Source organism: Pyrenophora tritici-repentis, chromosome 2, assembly GCF_003171515.1.
Source record: "Pyrenophora tritici-repentis strain M4 chromosome 2, whole genome shotgun sequence".
Classification (NCBI taxonomy): domain Eukaryota; kingdom Fungi; phylum Ascomycota; class Dothideomycetes; order Pleosporales; family Pleosporaceae; genus Pyrenophora; species Pyrenophora tritici-repentis.
In genome coordinates this window covers 1-19,347 of record NC_089391.1, presented here as the reverse complement: position 1 = coordinate 19,347, position 19,347 = coordinate 1, and the positions used below count along the sequence as shown (strand labels likewise).

Genomic DNA, 19,347 nt, shown 5'->3' with positions numbered 1-19,347 from the left:
ATGGAGGAGGAGGAGATGGAGGAGGAGATGGAGGAGGAGATGGAGGAGGAGATGGAAGAGATGGAGGAGGTGGAGGAGGTGGAGGAGGTGGAGGAGATGGAGGTGGTGGAGGTGGCCGAGGGCGGCAGCAGCAACGAAGAAGAGGCGGAGACATTGGAGAGGGAGCAAGAAGAGGCGCGGCAGGCGTTTAATCAGCAGCAACGAGAGCAAGGCGGCCCGCGACAGAGATTGATACAGCAGCGGCAGCAGGAGTTCGCCGACGTCGAGTGGCTGCGTAGGCAGCTGGCGCAATGGATAAACCGGTGTGGGTTATGCGAGGCGGTAGGGCAAGGATCGAGCGCACACGACGTACGGCAATGTTGGCGACAGGAGAGCCAGCGGATCAAGGAGTCGATTAAGAGGATGGAAGAGACAATTAAGTTTGAGCGTTATTCGGGCTGTTTTTGGTGTGGAGTGCCGCAGGAGATATGCAATCGGTGGGAAAGGAATAGTTTTGGGCGATATCAGAGAGTCCAAGACGGGGATTGCCAGTATAGAGGGGTATTAATAGGCGGGTTATTAAGTATAGCATTAGGGCGGAGCGAGGTAGGAAACCGATGGACGGCGCGGTTAGAGGAGTTCGGGGTTAGTAATTCAGGAGCAGGGCCGACGTTGTTTGAGTTTTTAGGAAAAAAGCGATTGTTAGAGACGGTTGAGAGCAATAACTTAGCAGGAGAGTTTTGTTGGATTACAAGATTAATAGGCGAGTAGAGGAAATATAGAGAGTTGTAACGTTGACGAGGGTAGCTCCAACAGCTCGAGTAGGTCGGATAGTGTAAGCAGCGATAAAGGCAAGAGCAGCAAGATCAGCGAGAGCGTAGGCAGGGTTAGCAGCAAGAGAGATAGCAGCAACAGTGACGATAGTAGCAGCAGTAAGAGTAGCGACGAAGGCGAGGGCAGCGAGAGCAGTGATCAAGGCGAGAGCAGCGAGAGTAGTGACGAAGGCGAGGGTAGTAAAGATATTAGAGGTAGCGAAAGCAGCGGCAACAGCGAGAGCAATGAGAGCAACGACAAAGACGAGGGCAGAGAAGGTAACGAGAGCGGCGAGAGCAGTAAGAGCGCAGGCAGCGTTGGTAGCGAGAGCAATAGCTGCAACAGTGGCGATAGTGGCGATAGCGAGGGCAGCGACGACGGCGAGGATGGCGAGGATGGCGAGGATGGCGAGGACAGCGAGGGCAACTTGATGGCAGGTAGCGAAAGCAGTAATAGCAGCTTGAGCAGGGAGGAAAAGCGAGGGTCGTGACGACGGCGAGAGTAGCTCCGATAGCGAGAGCAGCAAGAGCGAGAGCAGCAAGAGCGGCAAGAGCAACGAGAGCGAGGCAGGCGAGGCAGGCGAGAGCAACGAGATGGCAAGTAGCGAGAGCGAGGCAGGCGAGGCAGGCGAGAGCAACGAGATGGCAAGTAGCGAGAGCGTAGGGAGCGAGAGAGGCGAGAGAAATAAGAGCAGCGACATGATAGGTACCGTTGGCAGCGAGAGCATCGAGAGCCGCGCATATAGCGAGAGTAACGAGAACAGAGCGAGTAGCGAGAGCAGCGACGACGGTAAGGACAGCGAGAGCAGGAGCCGCAGCGGCGAAAGGAGTTGTAGAAGCCGTAGCAGCGGTAGGAAGTGAGAAGCAGCGAGAGTAGCGCGAGCAGTGGGGGGACAGCAGGGACAGCGAGAGCAGTAGGGAAAGCAAGAGCAGGGGCAGAAGTAGTTATAGCGGCCGCAGGCGTAGTAGGAGCGGTGGGGAGTGAGGAGCAGAAGCGAGGATATCGATAGCAGCGAGAGCAGCGAGGACGGCGGGGATAGTAGGGATAGCGGGATCAGCTGTGAGAGAAGCGAGGATAGCGAGAGTAGGAAAGCAGGAGCCGCAGGCGCGATAGAAGTAAGAGTAGCAAGAGCAGTAAGAGCAGGATGTGTAGCCGCGAGGATAGAGGCAATTAAGGTAATTAAGGTGATTGCGATGATTGCGAGGACAGTAAGAGCAACAAGGGCAGCGCAAGAAAGGGGCGAACGGCAAGGGAATTAACTATTAAGTTAATTGTAGCGATTGCAAGGACAGCGGGAACAGCGAGGATAGTAAGGGCAGTAAGGGTAGAAAGGACAGCGGAAGCAGCGAGGACAACGAGGACAGCGAGGATTGTAAGGACAGCGGAAGCAGCGAGGACAACGAGGACAGCGAGGATTGTAAGGACAGCGGAAGCAGCGAGGACAACGAGGACAGCGAGGATTGTAAGGACAGCGGAAGCAGCGAGGATAATGAGGACAGCGAGGATAGTAAGAACAGCGAGGATAGTAAGGACAGTAAGAGTAGCGAGGATAGCGAAAGTAGGAGAGTAGCAGTAGCAATAGCAGTAGCCGGAGGTGTATATAAGCTGTAAGAGGTAAGAGGTAGAAGTAAGGATATTATAAGCAGCAAGGATAGCAGGGGCAGAAGCGGCAACAGGTGCAGGGGTAGTAGGAGTAGTAATAAGAATATTAAGAGCAGTGCAAGTTACAAGGACAAGGGACAAAGTAAGGACAGTAGAGATAGTAAGAGTATCAGGAGCAGCGAGAACAGAAGCCGTAGGATTGATAGCGAAGATATTAAGAGCAGCAAGGAAAGCGAAAGTAGCGAGGGTAGTAAGAGCAGCGACAAGAGGAGCGGTAGCGGCCGCCGAAACCGCAGTTACCGCAGGTGGAGGAGGCGTAGGAGGTAAGGGGCAGAAGAGAGCAGTAGAGACAGCGGGAACAGCGGGGAAAGCGAGAGCAGCAAGAAGGACGGGGATAGTAGAGATAGAGGAAGTGGCGAGAGCAGAAGCAGTAATAGGGAGGATTGCGGAATGCGGAGGAGTAAGAGCGGTAGGAGTAAGAGTAGCAAGAGCAGGACGTAGAAGTAAGAGCCGTAGGAGCAGGAGCAGTAAGAATAGCAGGAGTAGCAAGGGTAGGAGCTTTAAAGGCGGCAGCAACGAGGGTGTTACAAGCAGCGAAAATAATAGGAGCAGGGAGAGTGGTCGCAGTAAGGATAGCGATAGAAGCGAGGTTGGCGACAGCAGGGACAGTAGTAGTAGCAAGAATAGCGAGAGTAGCGAGAGCAATAGCAGTGAGAGCTAGAGCATTAAGAGTAGCAGCAATAAGAGCAGTAACCGTAGGAGTAGGCGCATTAAGAGTAAAAGCTGCAGGAGTAAGAGCAGTAAGGGCGGAAATAGTAGGAGCGTAATTAGCGAGAGCAGGAGCAGCGAGGACAGCAGGAGCAGCTGGAATGGCGAGAGCAGCAAGGACGGAGTGGATAGCAAGAATAGGAAGCGTAGGGGCCGCAGTGGCGATATTTGTAGAAGCGGCAGTAAACACAGGTGTAGTAGTAGCCGTAGGAGTAATAACGAGCATGTTAAAAGCAGCAAGGACGGCAGGAACAGCGGGAGTTGCAATAGTAGAACCCGTAACCGTAATTGAATAGACAGTAAGAGTGATAGTCGCGATAGAAGGAAAAGTTACAAGAATAGCAGCCGTAGCCGTGGTAGAAGCAAGAGTAATTATAATAGAGGCAAAGATAGTAACAGTAGTAAGAGTAATAAGCACAGTAAGGGTATAGTAAGAGCAAAAGTTTAAAGAAGAGTTATTTATGTTAAAAATAAGTATGCAGGTATAAAGCAAAGAAAAGAAAGATTCGAAAAGAGAGAGTATAAAGTTGGTGAGATTCATAATCGATAGATGAGGTAGGTAAAACAGGTATAGTTTGTAGTATATATTAGATAGTGTTTAAGAAAGAAATCAAGCATAGAATTAAGTAGGATTCAAGGATTAGGATTGTAGTAGAAGACAGAGCAAGTTATTAGGAATACATTAATAAGAAGATAGAAGAAAAGATTAAGTTTATATAAAAGTAGAGTCATAAGAAGAAGATATAAATAAAAAGATATAAGAGATTATGTTTCAATAATATTAAAAAGAGATGTTAGAAAAGAAAGAAGAATAAAAGAAACCCGATATAATTTAAGAGGAGTATAGTAAAGGGAATAGAAGATAGGTAGAAGAAGAAAGAGAGAGAAAGATAAGGAAGTTTATAGAGAAGGACATAAGAAGCAAAAGATAAAGAGAAAGAAGGAGAAGTAAAGAAAATAGAAAGAGAAGTAAAGAAAAATATAGAGCAAGTAAAGAGAGAGTAGCAAGAACAGCAGTAGTAATAAGGATAAGGATAGAGTTAAGGTACAGTACAATAATGCATAGTGGGTATTTAAGCAACAGTAGTAAGACGAGGCAGGCCGTGTTGGACGTGCATACAGTAGGTAGAGTTTAAGTTTACCGACGCAGAATAGTGATAGAGGTATATAGGGTAGTTGTTGGAAGGTCTATAGCACTAGTGCTGAAAGGAAATAACGATAACTAGGAATGCATTCTGTTCGGTGATGGTGATTGATTGTCTACGAACATAGCTGCTACGAAGGTATACCTAAGCTCTGCGCAAGGTGGGCCGAAGTCGGGCCGAAGTGTCCAGCAGCCGACGTCTCTACCGATACTCACGATCCGACACTGGAAGTCTTTTCTTTCTGGGTAGCTAGTAACTCTGCTTGTATCGGTAGTGACAGTATGTGTTGATGGTAACTGTGTGTAGCATCAACCATCAAAGCTTGTCGGCCTCTGCACCCATCCCTCTACTCGGACTGTCAGCTTATTGCCGTCAATAAAGCGTTCAAGAGCGCGGTTTGGCGATGCCTTGGTGAAGGCGTCTGCAGGATTGTCTTCACCATTGATCCAGCGGATCTCCGTGATCTCGCGACGCTCATATGATTGGCGCAGCGCCATGATGTCAATCATGAGACGCTTTTCCTTCGTCGTCCCAAGCTTTACTAGGCACTCGTACAAGGAGTACGAGTCTGTACAGATAACCAAGGGAATTGCAGGTAGTCTAAGTCGTTCTGTAACTATCCTCAGCGTGGTTGCAACTGCAATGCCTATGTCAAAGCCGTTGACCATGCCGTAGATCTCTGAGGCCAGTACGCTCCGTGTGATGCGCTTGCATTTTGTAGAGCTGTAGTGGATCACGTTGCCCTGTATTGTGAAGGTGTTGACGTCAATAGACTCGTTGACGAGCATAAGGACAAAGCCTAGCTGTGAGCTGAGGTCCTTGTTGTTGGCAAAGGAGCCATCCACAAAGACCATCAACTTGGCCTCCATAAGATTGACAGTGACGTAGTGCAGGCCACGATCGAGATTCTCCATCTGCCATTTCAGGCGTTTGTTGAGTGCCTTGATGTCCTCGTCTGATGGTTGCTGAGCTTGAGCAGCGACGGACAGGTCAAATGACGCCTCTGGTTGGCATGTTGATGCGATGTACGCTCCGCGGGCGCGCTGCTCGGTGTACTGTTGCGCGCGGTCGGGTGCCCTGATATCCACAAGCCTGATCCTTCCTCCTTGTCCTTTCTGCCTAAGGGTCAAGACTCTGCTGGCGTCCATCGTGAGTGTACATCCATTGAAGTCTAACTGCACTTCTGGTGTCAGCCTTGCTTTTGGCTTTGACCTGAACTCTGCCTTCTGGATCTTCTTCTCTTCACGTGACGAGAACGCTGGTGTCCCGAGCATGAGAGTGTCGTCTGTCTGCATGCCAACGATGCCGAAGATGCCTGCGTCGTCTCTGTTCGTGATCAATAGGCATGGGTCGTACGTCGATGTTGCCATGTCCAGTTCCTTGCAATGGTGTCCGTGATACGTTGTCCACCAGTGGACTCCTGCCTCAGCGATTCCATACAGCGGCTTGATCACATGGAGTAGCGTGCCTTCTGGATATCGATGGACTAGCTCAGTAGGAAGATGTGCGAGTATCGTCCTCTTCAGGGTTGTCTGCGCCTGGGGATACGCCTGCGTAATGTCACGGAGCTCGATGTTCATTCCGCGTTGTACCATCTCGGGCGCCAGCGACATAATCAGGCGCTGGCTACATCGCTGTATGGTTGGAGATTGCGTCAGAATAGTCTCCTTGCCGTGGTCCTGGTAGCCTTGGATAACTAGGCGGGATTTCTCATAGGGCTTGGTTGTCTTTCCCTTGACCTCACGTACTAGGCGTGACTTGAAGATCCGGATCTTGCTGTGTAGCCTCTCGTCGTATTGCTCAAATTTAAAGACTCCACGACCTACGAGGTCGCTGATCTCTTGGTCATCAGACGCTTCAAAGGGGGCGCCTGAGGTTGTGATCACTCCATCGTTACGTAGCTTGATAGCTAGCTCAAGATCGTCCTGCTCCTTCTTGGTGATGTACGCGTGCGCCTTCCGCTTGTTCTTTGACCCTGGAGGGCGGCCTCTCCTGCGTGGTTGCACTGCCGGTGGTACTGCTACCGGCTCATGCGGCCATACATGGGCAAATCGTTTTTAAATCGTTTTGGCAAACCTTAAAACGTTAACGCGTTTAAGCAAAAATCCTTATAACGTTAAAGCGTTTAACGATATAAACGATATAAAAACGATATAAGATACATCATGCCAAGACCGGGTTATGTCCATTCTAGAATCTCCTCTACCTCATCCCCTATCATCTCTGCTTCGTCATCTTGCTCTGGTTCCATTGGTAGACCCATTCCGTTGAGAGAACACGGTTTTATGTGGCCTTCCCTAAGCCAACTGCCAATGCACTCGATCTTCTCAATGTTGGCGCAAGTGAGCCTCGACCGATCCCATGAACAGGTTCTTCTTGCACCTGAGAATGTTCTCTCTGGCTCGGACGACTCTGCAGCGATAGAAAGAATAGAGATAGCCATGTTGCTTAGCCTAGGGTAGCGCTGCCGTTGCTCCGATCGGCACCACCATTCAAGAGGGCTACAGTCGATTTGTATTACTGGACTTTCTGCGAAAATTTTAAGATCGTCGCTGTTTGATTGATCTGCCGCCGCAACTGACATCTGTTGTAGAATCTGATCGAGAACGGCACCGCGTTGCTTTAAAGGAGGAGCCATTTGTTGAGAAGCTGTAGGGCTAGCTAAAGGCAAAGCGTCCTTAAACTCATTCACCCAAAAGTTTTGAGCAGCGTTAATAGCTGGTTCGTACCATTCGGCTGGCCAGTTCTTCTTGAGATATGCTGCTCTACTTGCGGGATTTAGAAGAATAGCGGAAGCGTACACCGGAACCTGATCAGTCATGTTGTAGTACTTCTCAAGTACGAACCAGCCCATCTCGATCGATCGAACCATGCGAAGGTCCTCATTTTCATCTTTAGAGTAATGTATCTATAAAGCTGTTAACCGAAGACTTAAAGTTCGGATAACACGTTAATGCTTACCTTTTGCTGCTCATAGTGGACTAAAAGAGAGTCCATAATCAAAAGAGATTGAGAGATAGACGATTTATCTCCCTCCGCGTATAGCGTTGCTGATGCAAATGGTTGTAAAAATGTATGTGCTTTTTGTAGTATATCCCAGTCGTCAGAAGTAAGACGGATCTCGTTAAGGTGTTTCTCGTTATCGTGCATAAAGACCTTAATTGCAGCCATCTTCTTAATAGCCCGATCCATAACTGAGTACCATGAAGACCACCGAGTCTGATTGTCAATCCCTAAGCGGAGGCCTACCTTGCGATCCCACTCTGCTGCATGTATACTTGAGTTGCGCAGCCAGACACATAGTTGATGTAATTTGCGTAGTGTAGAGATGTTCTCAATACCACAAAAGTCCTCATCAACAGACCCATGGCTATCAACGCTGCGTCTTCGGCGAGACAACCTTTGTCTCTGTGAGGTTTGTGGAACAGCTTGGGCTTGGGCTCTAGGGTTTCTCTGTCGAGAAGTAAGAACGCTTGAAAACTCTGCGAGAAGCTCTTCCCCCATAACATCCGTTACGGCGTCGAGAGCAGCGGTAAGAGCCTCCTTAGAGGATGCAAGCAGGAATGCCTGCAAGGATAAATTGATAATATGACCGATACATCGGATACGGCGCTCTTTAGCAGTAAATTTAACCTTGTTAATATTAGCACCATCGCGTAACTTAAGCAGCGAAGGCCGATTTTTATATTAAAAGCCATGCTTACGTTGTGCTTAGTTCGAAGGAGGGTTTCAAGATGCTCCAAACAGGTATCGTTAGATGTTGCGTTATCACCCGTATGCCAGCCAACTCTAGACTGTATCCCATATTCCTCGAGGGTTTGAAGAAGTAAGTGCGCTTGCTGTTCTCCAGAGTGGCTGTAACGACATTCTGGCAGTCCTAAAAGAGCCTTCTGAAGCTTATATTCGTGATCGACCCACTGTGCGCATACAGCAAGGAGAGATGAACGGAACGGTGATGTCCAGAGATCGGTTGATATGTGGATAGGACTCACAGCCGTCGATAAGCTGCCTTTAATTACATGGCCTTTATAAAGCTGATAATTCGAGGCGATAAGACGTACGGCTGTACGTCGACTTGTGATAAGCTGGTCTTCAATAAATGGATTGCAAGCAAGCGCTAGATCCCTCATTTCAGACCATTCGATTGATGAAAAGGCTATTCGACGTCGAGTCAGAAGACCGACAAGCGCATCGCGATACCCTTGTTCATTGAAGGCGTTGCGGATAATTGTCTGATCAGAGACAGTCCTAAACACTGAAGTGATAGCTGGTTGCGACGACGAAGAAGAAGTTTGCGAGGGCTGAGAAGACTCTGACGTTGTATGATATGCTAGAACATGGTGGATAGAGTTTACTCGGTGACTGCTAAACCATGAGCGACAGCGTTTGCACACATACTGCTTTTTCAAACGCTGGCGCTTTGCATTGCTGGTGTTACAGACAGTTTCGGTTCGTATAACAGCGTCAAAGTGTGGCGGCGTTGCGGGTCTTCGCGACGGTGGCGTTGATATCGCACTTGCTGACAAGGTATTCGATGACATAACGATAATAGATGCTATAGATAATGGATTTGTTGAGATTTCAGGTTAGTGGGGAGTGGTTGCAGAGTTTTTGAGATGCAAAGGTGGGGTGCTTGGCGCCAAGCCTCTTATAGCGTTTTTAAATCGTTCACGCGTTTAAGGATTTTCTTAAACGCGTGAACAGTTTAAGCTGTTAAAGCGTTTTAAAACGTTTTAAGCTAAAACGTTTTACGCAAACGCGTTAAGCTGCCCATGTATGCATGCGGCTCATTCGGCGCGTGTGGCGCATCGGGGTCGCTCCAAAGGTGGTCTGGTCTGTAGTATGGCTTGACGACAGTGGATCTGAATGTCGTTGGACCATTGACCATGTCAACAGTGACGTTGTGGCCATCTGTACTGGCGATCTTGTACGGGCCATTCCAGCCATCGCTCTCTCTCCATACTAAGACTTCGCTCTGGAGTGGGAGCGCGAGCATGTCTGCAGTGGCTGGTCCATTGCGGGTGTTCAAGGCGTCTGCAACTTGGTGCTCTGCCGTGATCTTGCGTAGGGCTTTCGTCACCTTTTGAATAGCCTCGCTGCGCTTGACCATTGACGGGGATGGCGGTGACTCTGCAGTCATTCGTGGGTACGCTCCAAAGACCAGTAGCGTCGGGACTAGTCCATCGGGGCCAGCAGTATCGTTGACAGCCTTCACAGCCATCTGGAGAATCGCGTCGTCGGACATAGTGTCAGTGAGTTCTGCATAGAGTATGTCCCATGCGCGGCGTAGAGGTGCATGGTACCTCTCAGTTTTGCCGATAGACCAGTGCGCCTCCGTAGGTACTTGCTTGCATGTGACTCCCATGATCTTTGCTTCTGCGCGGAACTCTGTGCTTGCAAAGTTAGTGCCTGCGTCATGCGTGATAATGTCTGGTGGTCCTTGATACGTGTCGATCCATAGTATCCGCAGTGCTTGCCATGTTTCTTTAGCTGAGATAGCGCTAAGGAACCTCGCGCCTTGAAACGCTGTTGAGGAATCGACCACATGCAGTACAGGTTTGTTGCTCAGGTACATCACATCCACCAGGATCTCATAGTTGAAGTGGTGATCATCCTTGAGAGTGAATTTGAATCGGCGCGGTGCGGAGCTGTGGAGCTGGCAGTGGTGGCAGAACTTAGTGACTTCTTCTAGGGTTCTTTCTTCGAAGTCGTTATGGCCAGCATCCTTTAAGAGCTTAACAAGTCGCGTGACAGCTGGGTGTCCAAATCGTCGATGGAGCCGTCGCAACTCTGTCTCTGTCAGGAACACAGTTGCTCTCTCTCTTTTGTTCAGATGGAACCAAGGATGTCCCCATTTGCGAATTACAGGGATGTGTACGTCACCCTGGACTAGCTCATCTGTGGTGTTGTTAAAGTAGACCTTTAACCTGTCCATGTCTGCAAGGCACAATAAGAATGGTGTAGGTGCGTCAAGCACCTCAAAGTTGATCGTCCCAATGTCTGTAGAGACCTGTGCAGTGCCAATAGATGATGTAGCCTCGCCCTTGCCGAATTTGATAGATGCCTTTCCTGCTGTAGACGTATCCATCCTAACTGTAGGATCTTCCCTTGTGAGTGCAAGGTACTGCTCCTTGCCAACTGTGGATACGTTGGCAGCGCCTGTATCCGGTAGGATCCCTTGGTACACAGATCTTGTGTAGCGGTCTTCAAGCAGGAACTGTGACGCTGGCGCTGATGGCGCGTCTTGGCGGTATACGTCGTCGCCAGAGATGTGGTGCAAGAACGCCTGATCTGCAAGGCATTGCTCCGTGAAAAACTGCTGTTCAAGGTATGCTTCCGCGACGTCGTCATCGTCGTCATCCTCGCAGTCTTCCTCCTCTCTCCAGCCTCTCTGATTGTACTGGCTAGTGTGCTCGATCCCTTCGTATTCTGCAAGATGTACGGAGAAGTCCTTGGGGGGCTGTGTACCTGTAAAGTATAGCGTAGAGAAGAACTGTGTACGGGCAGCCTTGCGCTCTTCGTCTGTGTGGTTGGTAGACCAGCATCCTTCCTTCTGGCAAACAAAGCATTTCTTCCTCCAGCGTGGCTTGAATCCTCGTCCGTTGTCGTCGCGCTGCTCGCCTCCTCGATATGCTCCTCTGGATCCGCCTCTGAATCCTCCTCCACCTCGAGATCCACCTCGGATTCTTCCATTGCCGTTGTATCGGCGATCTAAGTAATATTGGTCCTCTGTGACCATCTGGGCAGTGTGTTGCCGTGCAAGGTGTGTCTCAACTGCAGAACGTAGGTCTGAGAAGAGTCCTTCACAGATTGTGGCTGGTTTGAACAGTGCCATCTCAAGCTCTGGTACTCCTCGGCAGGCATTGATGACAGTGGTACGTAGGGCATCCTCGCCCTCAAAGTTCTTGCCAAGGGCACGCTGGCATAGCTGCAGCTTGTCAAGCAGGATCTGCAGAACCTCGTGTAGTCCCTTGTCGGGGTTCTCTGTGCGGGTGCGAGCGAAGGTTGTAGTCGTCCAGTCTGTGTAGTAGTGCTGGTGATGGACGTCATGGTCGAAGTGGTTTTTGATTGCCATGTACGCATCAGCAAAGCTGTCATCTCTCTCTACAACCTGTATGTAGAATGTCTCTGCACGTCCGGTAAGGATACGGGGAAACACTGCGTGAAACTGCTCTTCTTGGATATCTACCTGCCAGCAGATGCTGAAGAAGATCTTGATCTTATCGTCTAGGAGATCGTACGCATTCCCTGTATACTTGTTGCTATTGTCCCATAGCTTAGAGAACTGCGTGATCGTATTAGCGTCGAGTCGATCGTTGCGGGACCATCGCGGCGGTAGCGTCTTGTACGGGTCGTATGGTAGTTCGGGTGGTCTGTTAGGGACGCGGTTCGTTGGCTGTTGCGGAAATGGCGTGACTTCGCGATATGCAGTCGCTGGCGGCCGTGTCTGTAGTTGCGCACGCCCTTGTTGCGGCTGCGCGGCCTGCTCCCACAGTTGTCGATGCTGAGGCCCTTCCAGCGTACCGCTCATGTGTAGCGGCTGTTGTGGCTCTATTGTTTGGGAACGGCTCTGGACGCCTTGTCTCACTCTATACTGCTCTTGTTGCTCGCCCTGCGACGGTCGTTGTAATTGCGACGGCTGTGGTACTTGCGGTGGCTGTTGTAATTGCGGCGGTTGTTGTAATTGCGGCGGTTGTTGTACTTGCGGTGGTTGTTGTACAGCTGGATAGACTGTGTGCTGAGTGTCCTGTTGGCGTTTATTGCTCTGCTGGCGCTGGTACGCTTCGGACTGTTGGTCGAATTTCATGGCTCGAAACTCTGCTGGTTCCCATTCAAGAGTATTCTCTATACCTAGAATGTTGTAGAGAGAGTCCGCCACCCTGGCGTGATTGTTGCCAGTGTATACTCCCCGGTGTCGTAGCACACTCTTAAGAGACCTTAGTGTACCACGCTCAACCTTGCTAAATAGCTCCTTCGTCCATCCTTCAAAGTCCCATTTGTAGTCAATGAAGAGGTCATCGTCCCAGGCCATTGACACATTGTAGTCGTGGATAGCTTTAGCGACCCACGTTGTTGCGTGTGTCTCATTTGCGTCCGCCGGTGCGGGTACACCCCAGAGAGCTGTATTGATGACCTTGAGTGCAACTGTGTATGGACAGTTTTCCATAAGTTGTTCCGCGGTAAATTTGGCCCATGGTGAGTCTGAGAGGTGTTCTGATTGCTCATTCTGTAGTTGATTCTGAGCTTCAGCAGAGTCTGCAGAGCTTATTTCGCTTTGGTTATCCGCCATCTTGCTAGCGGGTGTTGACGCGTTGTCGGTGTTGTTGTCTCGCTGGTTGGTCGTGCCAGCGCTTGTTGTTGTACGTGATCGGATCGTCCGGAGACGCTCGTACGGTTGAGTTGTATTGCGTTGCTGACGCGCTCTGTGTTCGCGGATTAAGCTAAACCAGCAGCTGTAGAGGGAGGTTAAGAGTGCTTCGTGTTATCTCTGCCTCGCTCTGTTCTTAGCACAGAATCTTCTCCCGGGAGTATAACGTCGTGCGTCAGGGAGTTCGTCGAAGATGCGGTCTGTCTCTTCTACCTTGCTGTCTGTGATCGCCTTAAGCAATCACTGATCAGTGTTGGAAGGTCTATAGCACTAGTGCTGAAAGGAAATAACGATAACTAGGAATGCATTCTGTTCGGTGATGGTGATTGATTGTCTACGAACATAGCTGCTACGAAGGTATACCTAAGCTCTGCGCAAGGTGGGCCGAAGTCGGGCCGAAGTGTCCAGCAGCCGACGTCTCTACCGATACTCACGATCCGACAGTAGTAGATAATGCGATGCGGTATATAGACGGCGGTAGGCGAAGGACAGAGCCGACACAACAGACTCCGCAACAATCAATCGGATCGGCATGATTGATTCCTATCTAGGTTAAAGGCTGCCTAATGAAGTAATTCTTTAACCTATATAGGAATCAATCATGTCAATCGATTGATTGTTGCGGAGTCTGCGACACAATATACAACGGTATTAGAGAACTAAGAGGTAGTAGGCAAAGGAGATAGTTGAAGAAGTATTTAGGTTGTGTTTAGTATAGCGAATGGTATAACGTGTGTATACAAGCAATAAGAAGATAATAGATACGGAGGAGATTAGACAGCAGATATAAAAGATTGTTAGTTTCGAGGGTATTTATAGCAAGGTTGTTAGGATTAGTATAGGGAAGCAAGAATAGAGTAGCATAGGGATAGATAGGAGGTTAGTAGAACAGAGAGTTAAAGTAAATTTAATAGAGGGATTCGTAAGACAGTTTTAGAGCAAGTAGGGGTTAGGGTGTACAGAAACGAATAGGTTAATAAGAGAGTTTTATTAGAGTCAGCCGTTTATAATAGAGGAGAACAATAAACAACAGAGGTTATTGCAGAGAAGGGTATAGGCCGAGGTAAAGGGAAGAAGAGAGAAGATATAGTGGCAATAGGAAAAGTTTCCGAGTTAGGGTATTTAGTAGATGTTATATAGATTAAGTGATAAAAGCGAGTAAATTAGATTAAAAATAAGGAGAGATAGAAATAGATGAAGAGGAAAGGAAAGAAGAGAGAGGAACAGAAGAGAGAGAGGGGAAGGATGGATGTGGTGGAGAGGAGAGATGAGGAGGGGCAGGGAGGGTTGGAGCAGCAGGAGCAGGAGCAGGAGCGACAAGGCGGGTGGCGGAGGTGAATACAGCAGCGGCAACAGGAGTTTAGGGAGGTAGAGTAGTGAGGTAGGGAATTAGGATGGTAGGGGAATGGATAGGGAATATGCAAAGGGGCGGATAATGGGCGAAGCGAGGAAAATATAGGGAGATGTTGGTGAGGGGAGGGGGGAAGTGTAAAAGAAGCGATTACGATTGTTTTAGAGCCGATTCAGTTTAAGGGTTATTAGGGGCGTTTTTGGTGGGAGGTAGAGTAGGAAAGGAATTGTTAGGGGCGGTATTAGAAGGTAAGAGATGCAAATTAACAGTATAAAGGAGTATTCACGGGGGTTTATTAGGGCAGCGTTTAGGTAGAGGGAGGTAGGAAAGCGTTAGGGGGCGGGGTTAAAGGGGAGAAGAGGATTTATAGTAGATAAGACAGGGTTAGGGGTATAGAAGGAAGAAAGGGTTAGGGTTACAGAATAAAGAGAGGGATAGGTAAGAAATGAATAGAAGAATAAAAATATTCATAAGGAGATAAAGGAGGATTAGATTACAGGCAAAATAAGGTAGAAGAGCAATTCGTTAGGTAGTATGTAGAGGGGAAAGAGTGGGTAATAAGATATAGAAGGCGAGTATTAGAAAAGTATTTGGAGGGGCAAGGAGGCGAAGAGAGATATAAAGAAGAGGAGGAGAGATTTTTAGTGTGTAGACAAGCGGACAAGGAGATAGACAGCAGCAAAGAGCAGTAATAAAGAGGAGATATAGTAGAGAGGAGGGTAGAGCAGTAGGAGCAGGAGCGACAAGGCGGGTAGTAGAGTTTAATACGGCAGTGATAACAGGAGTTTAGGCAGGTAGAGTAGTAAGACAGGCAATTAGGATAGTAGGGGAATAGATAGGGAATATGCGAAGGGCGGGTGATAAGCAAAGCGAGGACAAAATAGGGAGATGTTAGTGACGGGGAGGAGAAATACAAAAGAAGCAGTTAAGATTGTGTTAGAGTAGATTTGTATAAGGGTTATTCGTTATGTATTTAGTAGGGAGTTAGGCAGGAGAAATGTAAGGGGTAGGAGAGGAATTGTTCGGGGCAGTATTGGATAGTACGAGACGCAAATTGATAGTGTAACAGAGTATTAATAGGGGGGTTAATAGAGGAAGAGGTAGGGTAGAGGGAGGTAAGAGAGTAGTGGAGGGCGCGGTTAAAGGGGTTAGGGGTAGAGAGAGGAAGGGTCAGGGAGAGGAAGGGTCAGGGAGGGTAGAGAGGATCAGGGAGGGTAGAGAGGATCAGGGAGGGTAGAGAGGATCAGGGAGGGTAGAGAGGATCAGGGAGGGTAAAGAGGGTTAGGTATTATAGTATAAGAAGATAACTAGAGAAAGTAAGTAAAAAGAGTTAAGAATAATAAAGTGGATAGTAAATAATATATAGGGGGTTTTAGAGAGGAGGAAATATAAGAGAGTTTACTAGAAAATAAGAAAGAGGGGTTTCAGAGTAGGCAGAAGCGTAAAGCAAGAGCATAGGGCAGAGGAAAAGAGGAAAAGAGGTAGAGTTTAAAGAAGGCCGCCGGTTGCGGTAAGGAAGATGCAAAGGCGAGAGTAGTAGAAGAGAATATAAGAGAGGATTATATGTTAGGGGTAAATAGGTAAGAGGGGGCGGGATTTAGGGGCGCAAAAGGAGGGTAGAGAAAGAAAATACAAGAGAGGTAGAGGTAAAGGGTTAGAAAGAGAGTTAGAATAGAATTTTTATAAGATAAGGTAGGTTTAGAGGACGCAGAGTTGTAGAGCGAAGTAGAGGGTAGGGTGTAAGAGTAGAGAGTAAGGAGTTAAAAGAAGTTAGATAGGGCGTATAAGTAGTAACACCCCGTTTTTAGGGTTAAGAAGTATTTAGGAGGAGAAAGGGAGAAGTAGGAAAAGAAGAGGGAGAGTAAGAGTAAGCCGTAAGGTGTCACAAAGAGGGTAGAGTAAGAGTAGAGGAGAGAGTAGAGGGGGTGGTGGGTGGACCCGTAAGGTGTTACAAAAAGGGTGGAGTAAGAGTAGTTATTGTAGGATTAATTAGGTTATAGGAACGCAGGCGGTGGAGTGAGTTCCGGGGGCGCAGTACAGCAAGTCAGACGGGGCAGATAGGACAGACAAGGAGGCGAAACAAGTAGTAAGGGGGAAGAGGAGGTTTCACAAGTAGGTAGGGCGAAGAGAGGGTTTCATAGGTAAGTAGGATATAAAGAGAAAGGGGAGTGTTAGGAAGAGATAAGTAAGGTATTATAAAGAAGAGGAGTATGTGTTATAAGGGTAGATAGTAGCGTGTAAAGAGTAGAGTAAAGAGTAGAGTAAAGAGTAGATAGTAGAGAGTGTAGGAAGTTAAGAAGGAGTAGAAGTGGTAAAGGAAGAGAGGGAGTAGGTAATAAAAACGGTAAGAGAGAGTAAAACGCAGAAGGAAAAGTAAAGAAAGTAGGTAAGTAAAGAGAAGTAGTAGGTAGTAGAAGAAGAGAAGTAGAGAAATAAAGAAAGGTTACAGGGTTAGGGAGAGTAAGAAGGGTAAGGGAGTAGGGATAATAGAAGAGGATAGAAGAGATAGTAAAAGAGAAAAAAAGAGAAGAGATATAAGAAGAGAGAAAGAGTGAAGAAGAGAGAGATGATAGTTAATATAATATAGAAAAGTAAGAAAATAGATATAAGAGAATAGAATAGTAATAAAGAGTAAGAGTAAGAGCAGAAGTAAAGGAAAGGAAGAGAGAGAAAAGGAAAATGAGAAGTAGAAGTGAAGAAGAAAGAGAGCAAGAAAGAGAGCAAGAGTAAAGAAAAGGGTAAGAGTAGAAGTAGAAGTAGTGAAAGCGGTAAGAGAGAGTAAAGTAGGTAGTAGTAGAAGAAAGAAGTATAGAAAGGAAGTAAAGAGGAGTAGTAGGTAGTAGAAAAAGAGAAGTAGAGTGAGTAAAGAAAGTCGGAGAAGAAAGAGAAAAAGGGTGAGAAGAGGTAATGAGTAAGGAGTAGGAAGAGAAAGGTTAGAGAGTAGAGTTAAAAGTAAAAATTCGAAAGGGTTAGTAGAAGGAGAGAAAAAGGAAGGAGTAGGGAGTGAGGTAAGTAGGAGAGAAAGAGGTAGAAAGAAGAGGAAATAGGGAAAGTAAAGTAGATCAAGAGAGAGGAAAGGGAAGTTAGAGGAGTAAAAGAAGTTGAGAGAGGAAAAGAGGGGAGGTGTAGTAGTAGAGGGAGAGGGTAAGGGAGAGAGAGGGTAAGGGAGAGATTGAGGGTAAGGGAGAGATTGAGGGTAAGGGAGAGAGTGAGGGTAAGGGATTTTAGGGAGGAGGAAATACAAGAGAGTTTAATAGAAAGCAAGAAAGAGGGGATTGAGAGTAGGCGGAAGGGCGAAGGGAGAGGGTAGGGCAGAGGAAAAGAGGTTAAGTTTCAAGAAGCCGGCCGTTGCGGTAATAATAATACAAAAGCGAGAGTAGTAGAAAAGAATATAAGAGAATATTATATTTTAGAGGTAGATAGATAAGAGAGGGCGCGGAGTTGTAGACGCAAAATAATAGTAGAGAAAGAAAATACAAGAGAGATAGAGGTAAAGGCAAAGAAAGAGAGTAAGAAGAGGAGTTTTATCAAGGTAAGATAGATTAAGGGGGCGCAGAGGGTAAATTGTAAGAGTAGAGAGTAGAGAAAGAAGAGAGAGAGAGTAAGAGTAAGCTGTAAGGTATCACAAAAAGGGTAGAGGAGAGGGTAGAGTAGAGAGAAGAAGTTTAACAAGTATAAGATAAAAGAAAGAAGAAATATAAAAGTAGAGAGAAGTAAAGAAGAAGAAGAGAATCGAAGAAGTATAGGAGGATAGAAAGAAAAGAAGGAGGTAAACGAAAAGAGAAAATAAATAAGAAGAGTATAAAAGAAGATAGTTAGAAATTAAGACGAAGTAGATAAGGAAAGAGGTATATTAGAAGAAGAAAGGATAAAGAGAAAAGAGAGGAAAGAAAAGTAGATTATTAAAAGAGAAAGAAGAAGGTAAGAGTAGAAGTAAGCGTAAAAGTAAGAGGAAAGAGAAAGAGAGTAAGAGTACGAGTAGGAGTAAAGGTAGTAATAATAGTATTAGTGAGTGTAAGAGTAAAGGGAATAATAAGAATAAGAGTAACGGTGATAAGGAGGGAGAAATAGAAGAGAAAAAAAAAAAGTATTATAAAGCGGTAAGAAAAGAAGAAGAAAATAAAGACAAAGGGAGAAATGTAAAAAGTAGAAAGAAGAGAAAAGAGAGTTAGAAAGTAGAAAGTAAGAATAGAAAAGTAGTGATTAGAGAGTAAGGAGAAGGAGTAGAAGTGCAGTATGTATAAAGAATAAATTAAGGAGAAGATAGTAGAGAAAAAGATTAGAGGAAAGAAAGGTAAAAGAGAAAAAGGTAGAAAGAGGAAAGTAGAGTAAAGAAGATAAAGAAGAGTAAGAAAGGGACAGTAGAGAAAAGAATAGGAAGAGGTAATAGGTAGAAAGTAGAAAGAAGATAATAGTAGAAAAGAAAAGAGAGAAATAGGTAGAAGAGTAGAGAGAAGAAGTTTAATAAGTAGAAGATAAAAGGGAGAAGAAATATAAGAGTAGGGGAGAGTAAAAAAGAACAGAGTTAAGGAAGAGGAAATAAGAAGAGTATAAAAGAAGATGGTATGAAGTAGAGATAAAGTAGAGAAGAGGAGAAGAAAATTAGGAGAAGAAAAGATAGAGGGGTAAGAGAGGGAGAAGAAGATAAGAAGAATAGAGAGAGAGATAAGATTGTAAGTAAGAAAAAGAATAGAGGTAATAGTGAGAGTAGAGGTATTAAGAATAGTATTAGTTAGTATAATAGAAAGGGTAATAGAGATGGAGAAATAGAAGTAGAAGAGAAGAAAGAAAAAAGGAAATTAGAGGAGAAAGAGGTAAAAAAAGGATAAGGAAAGAGAAAAAAAGGAGATGAGAGATAAGAGAAGTAGAGAGAGTAGAAGAAAAGAAAGAGAAAAAGAGGAAGTGAAAGAGAGGAGGAGAGAAAGTGAAAGAGAAGAGGGGAGAAAAGAGAAGAGAAGAAATAAAGAGAATAAAGGGAAAGTAGAGAGTGAAAGGGTAGAAGAGTAGAAAAGAAGAGTTTATAGAGTAAAAGAGAAGAAGTAAAGAAAGTAAAGAGTGAAGGGATAGAAGAAGAAGAGTAGGGAATTAAAATGAAAAGGTAGGAGAGAAGAAGTAGAAAGTAAAGAAAATAAGAATAGGAGGTATAGAGAGTAGAATTGGAGAGTAGAAGAAAGAGGGAAGTTAGAGGAGAGTTAGAAGTTAGGAGAGTTGAGGAGGGAGGGGTGGTGGTAGAGGGTTAGGGTTAGGGTTAGGGTTAGGGTTAGGGTTAGGGTTAGGGTTAGGGTTAGGGTTAGGGTTAGGGTTAGGGTTAGGTTAGGGTT

General features: G+C 46.5%; 6 protein-coding genes across 6 annotated transcripts; all 6 read right to left on the bottom strand.

The window, feature by feature from the left end:
- Positions 1–727: 727 nt before the first annotated feature.
- Positions 728–1,492, bottom strand: PtrM4_054900 (uncharacterized protein; the record flags this gene model as incomplete). Its single annotated transcript, XM_066105110.1, has 1 exon — positions 728–1,492. The coding sequence occupies one exon, from the start codon at positions 1,490–1,492 to the stop codon at positions 728–730; it is 765 nt and encodes a 254-aa protein (XP_065963737.1).
- A 479-nt stretch (positions 1,493–1,971) lies between these two features.
- Positions 1,972–3,388, bottom strand: PtrM4_054890 (ComEC, membrane metal-binding protein; the record flags this gene model as incomplete). Its single annotated transcript, XM_066105109.1, has 2 exons — positions 1,972–2,952; positions 3,062–3,388. The coding sequence occupies 2 exons, from the start codon at positions 3,386–3,388 to the stop codon at positions 1,972–1,974; spliced, it is 1,308 nt and encodes a 435-aa protein (XP_065963736.1).
- Positions 3,389–4,615: 1,227 nt separating this feature from the next.
- On the bottom strand, positions 4,616–5,902 carry PtrM4_054880 (uncharacterized protein; the record flags this gene model as incomplete). Its single annotated transcript, XM_066105108.1, has 1 exon — positions 4,616–5,902. The coding sequence occupies one exon, from the start codon at positions 5,900–5,902 to the stop codon at positions 4,616–4,618; it is 1,287 nt and encodes a 428-aa protein (XP_065963735.1).
- A 584-nt stretch (positions 5,903–6,486) lies between these two features.
- Positions 6,487–7,499, bottom strand: PtrM4_054870 (uncharacterized protein; the record flags this gene model as incomplete). The annotated part of the gene is made up of 2 exons (XM_066105107.1): positions 6,487–7,215; positions 7,269–7,499. 2 exons carry the CDS (start codon positions 7,497–7,499, stop codon positions 6,487–6,489), a joined length of 960 nt encoding a protein of 319 aa, XP_065963734.1.
- A 1,546-nt stretch (positions 7,500–9,045) lies between these two features.
- On the bottom strand, positions 9,046–10,395 carry PtrM4_054860 (uncharacterized protein; the record flags this gene model as incomplete). Its single annotated transcript, XM_066105106.1, has 1 exon — positions 9,046–10,395. One exon carries the CDS (start codon positions 10,393–10,395, stop codon positions 9,046–9,048), a length of 1,350 nt encoding a protein of 449 aa, XP_065963733.1.
- Positions 10,396–10,711: 316 nt separating this feature from the next.
- Positions 10,712–12,597, bottom strand: PtrM4_054850 (Med15 multi-domain protein; the record flags this gene model as incomplete). The annotated part of the gene is made up of 2 exons (XM_066105105.1): positions 10,712–10,767; positions 10,809–12,597. 2 exons carry the CDS (start codon positions 12,595–12,597, stop codon positions 10,712–10,714), a joined length of 1,845 nt encoding a protein of 614 aa, XP_065963732.1.
- Positions 12,598–19,347: the final 6,750 nt, after the last annotated feature.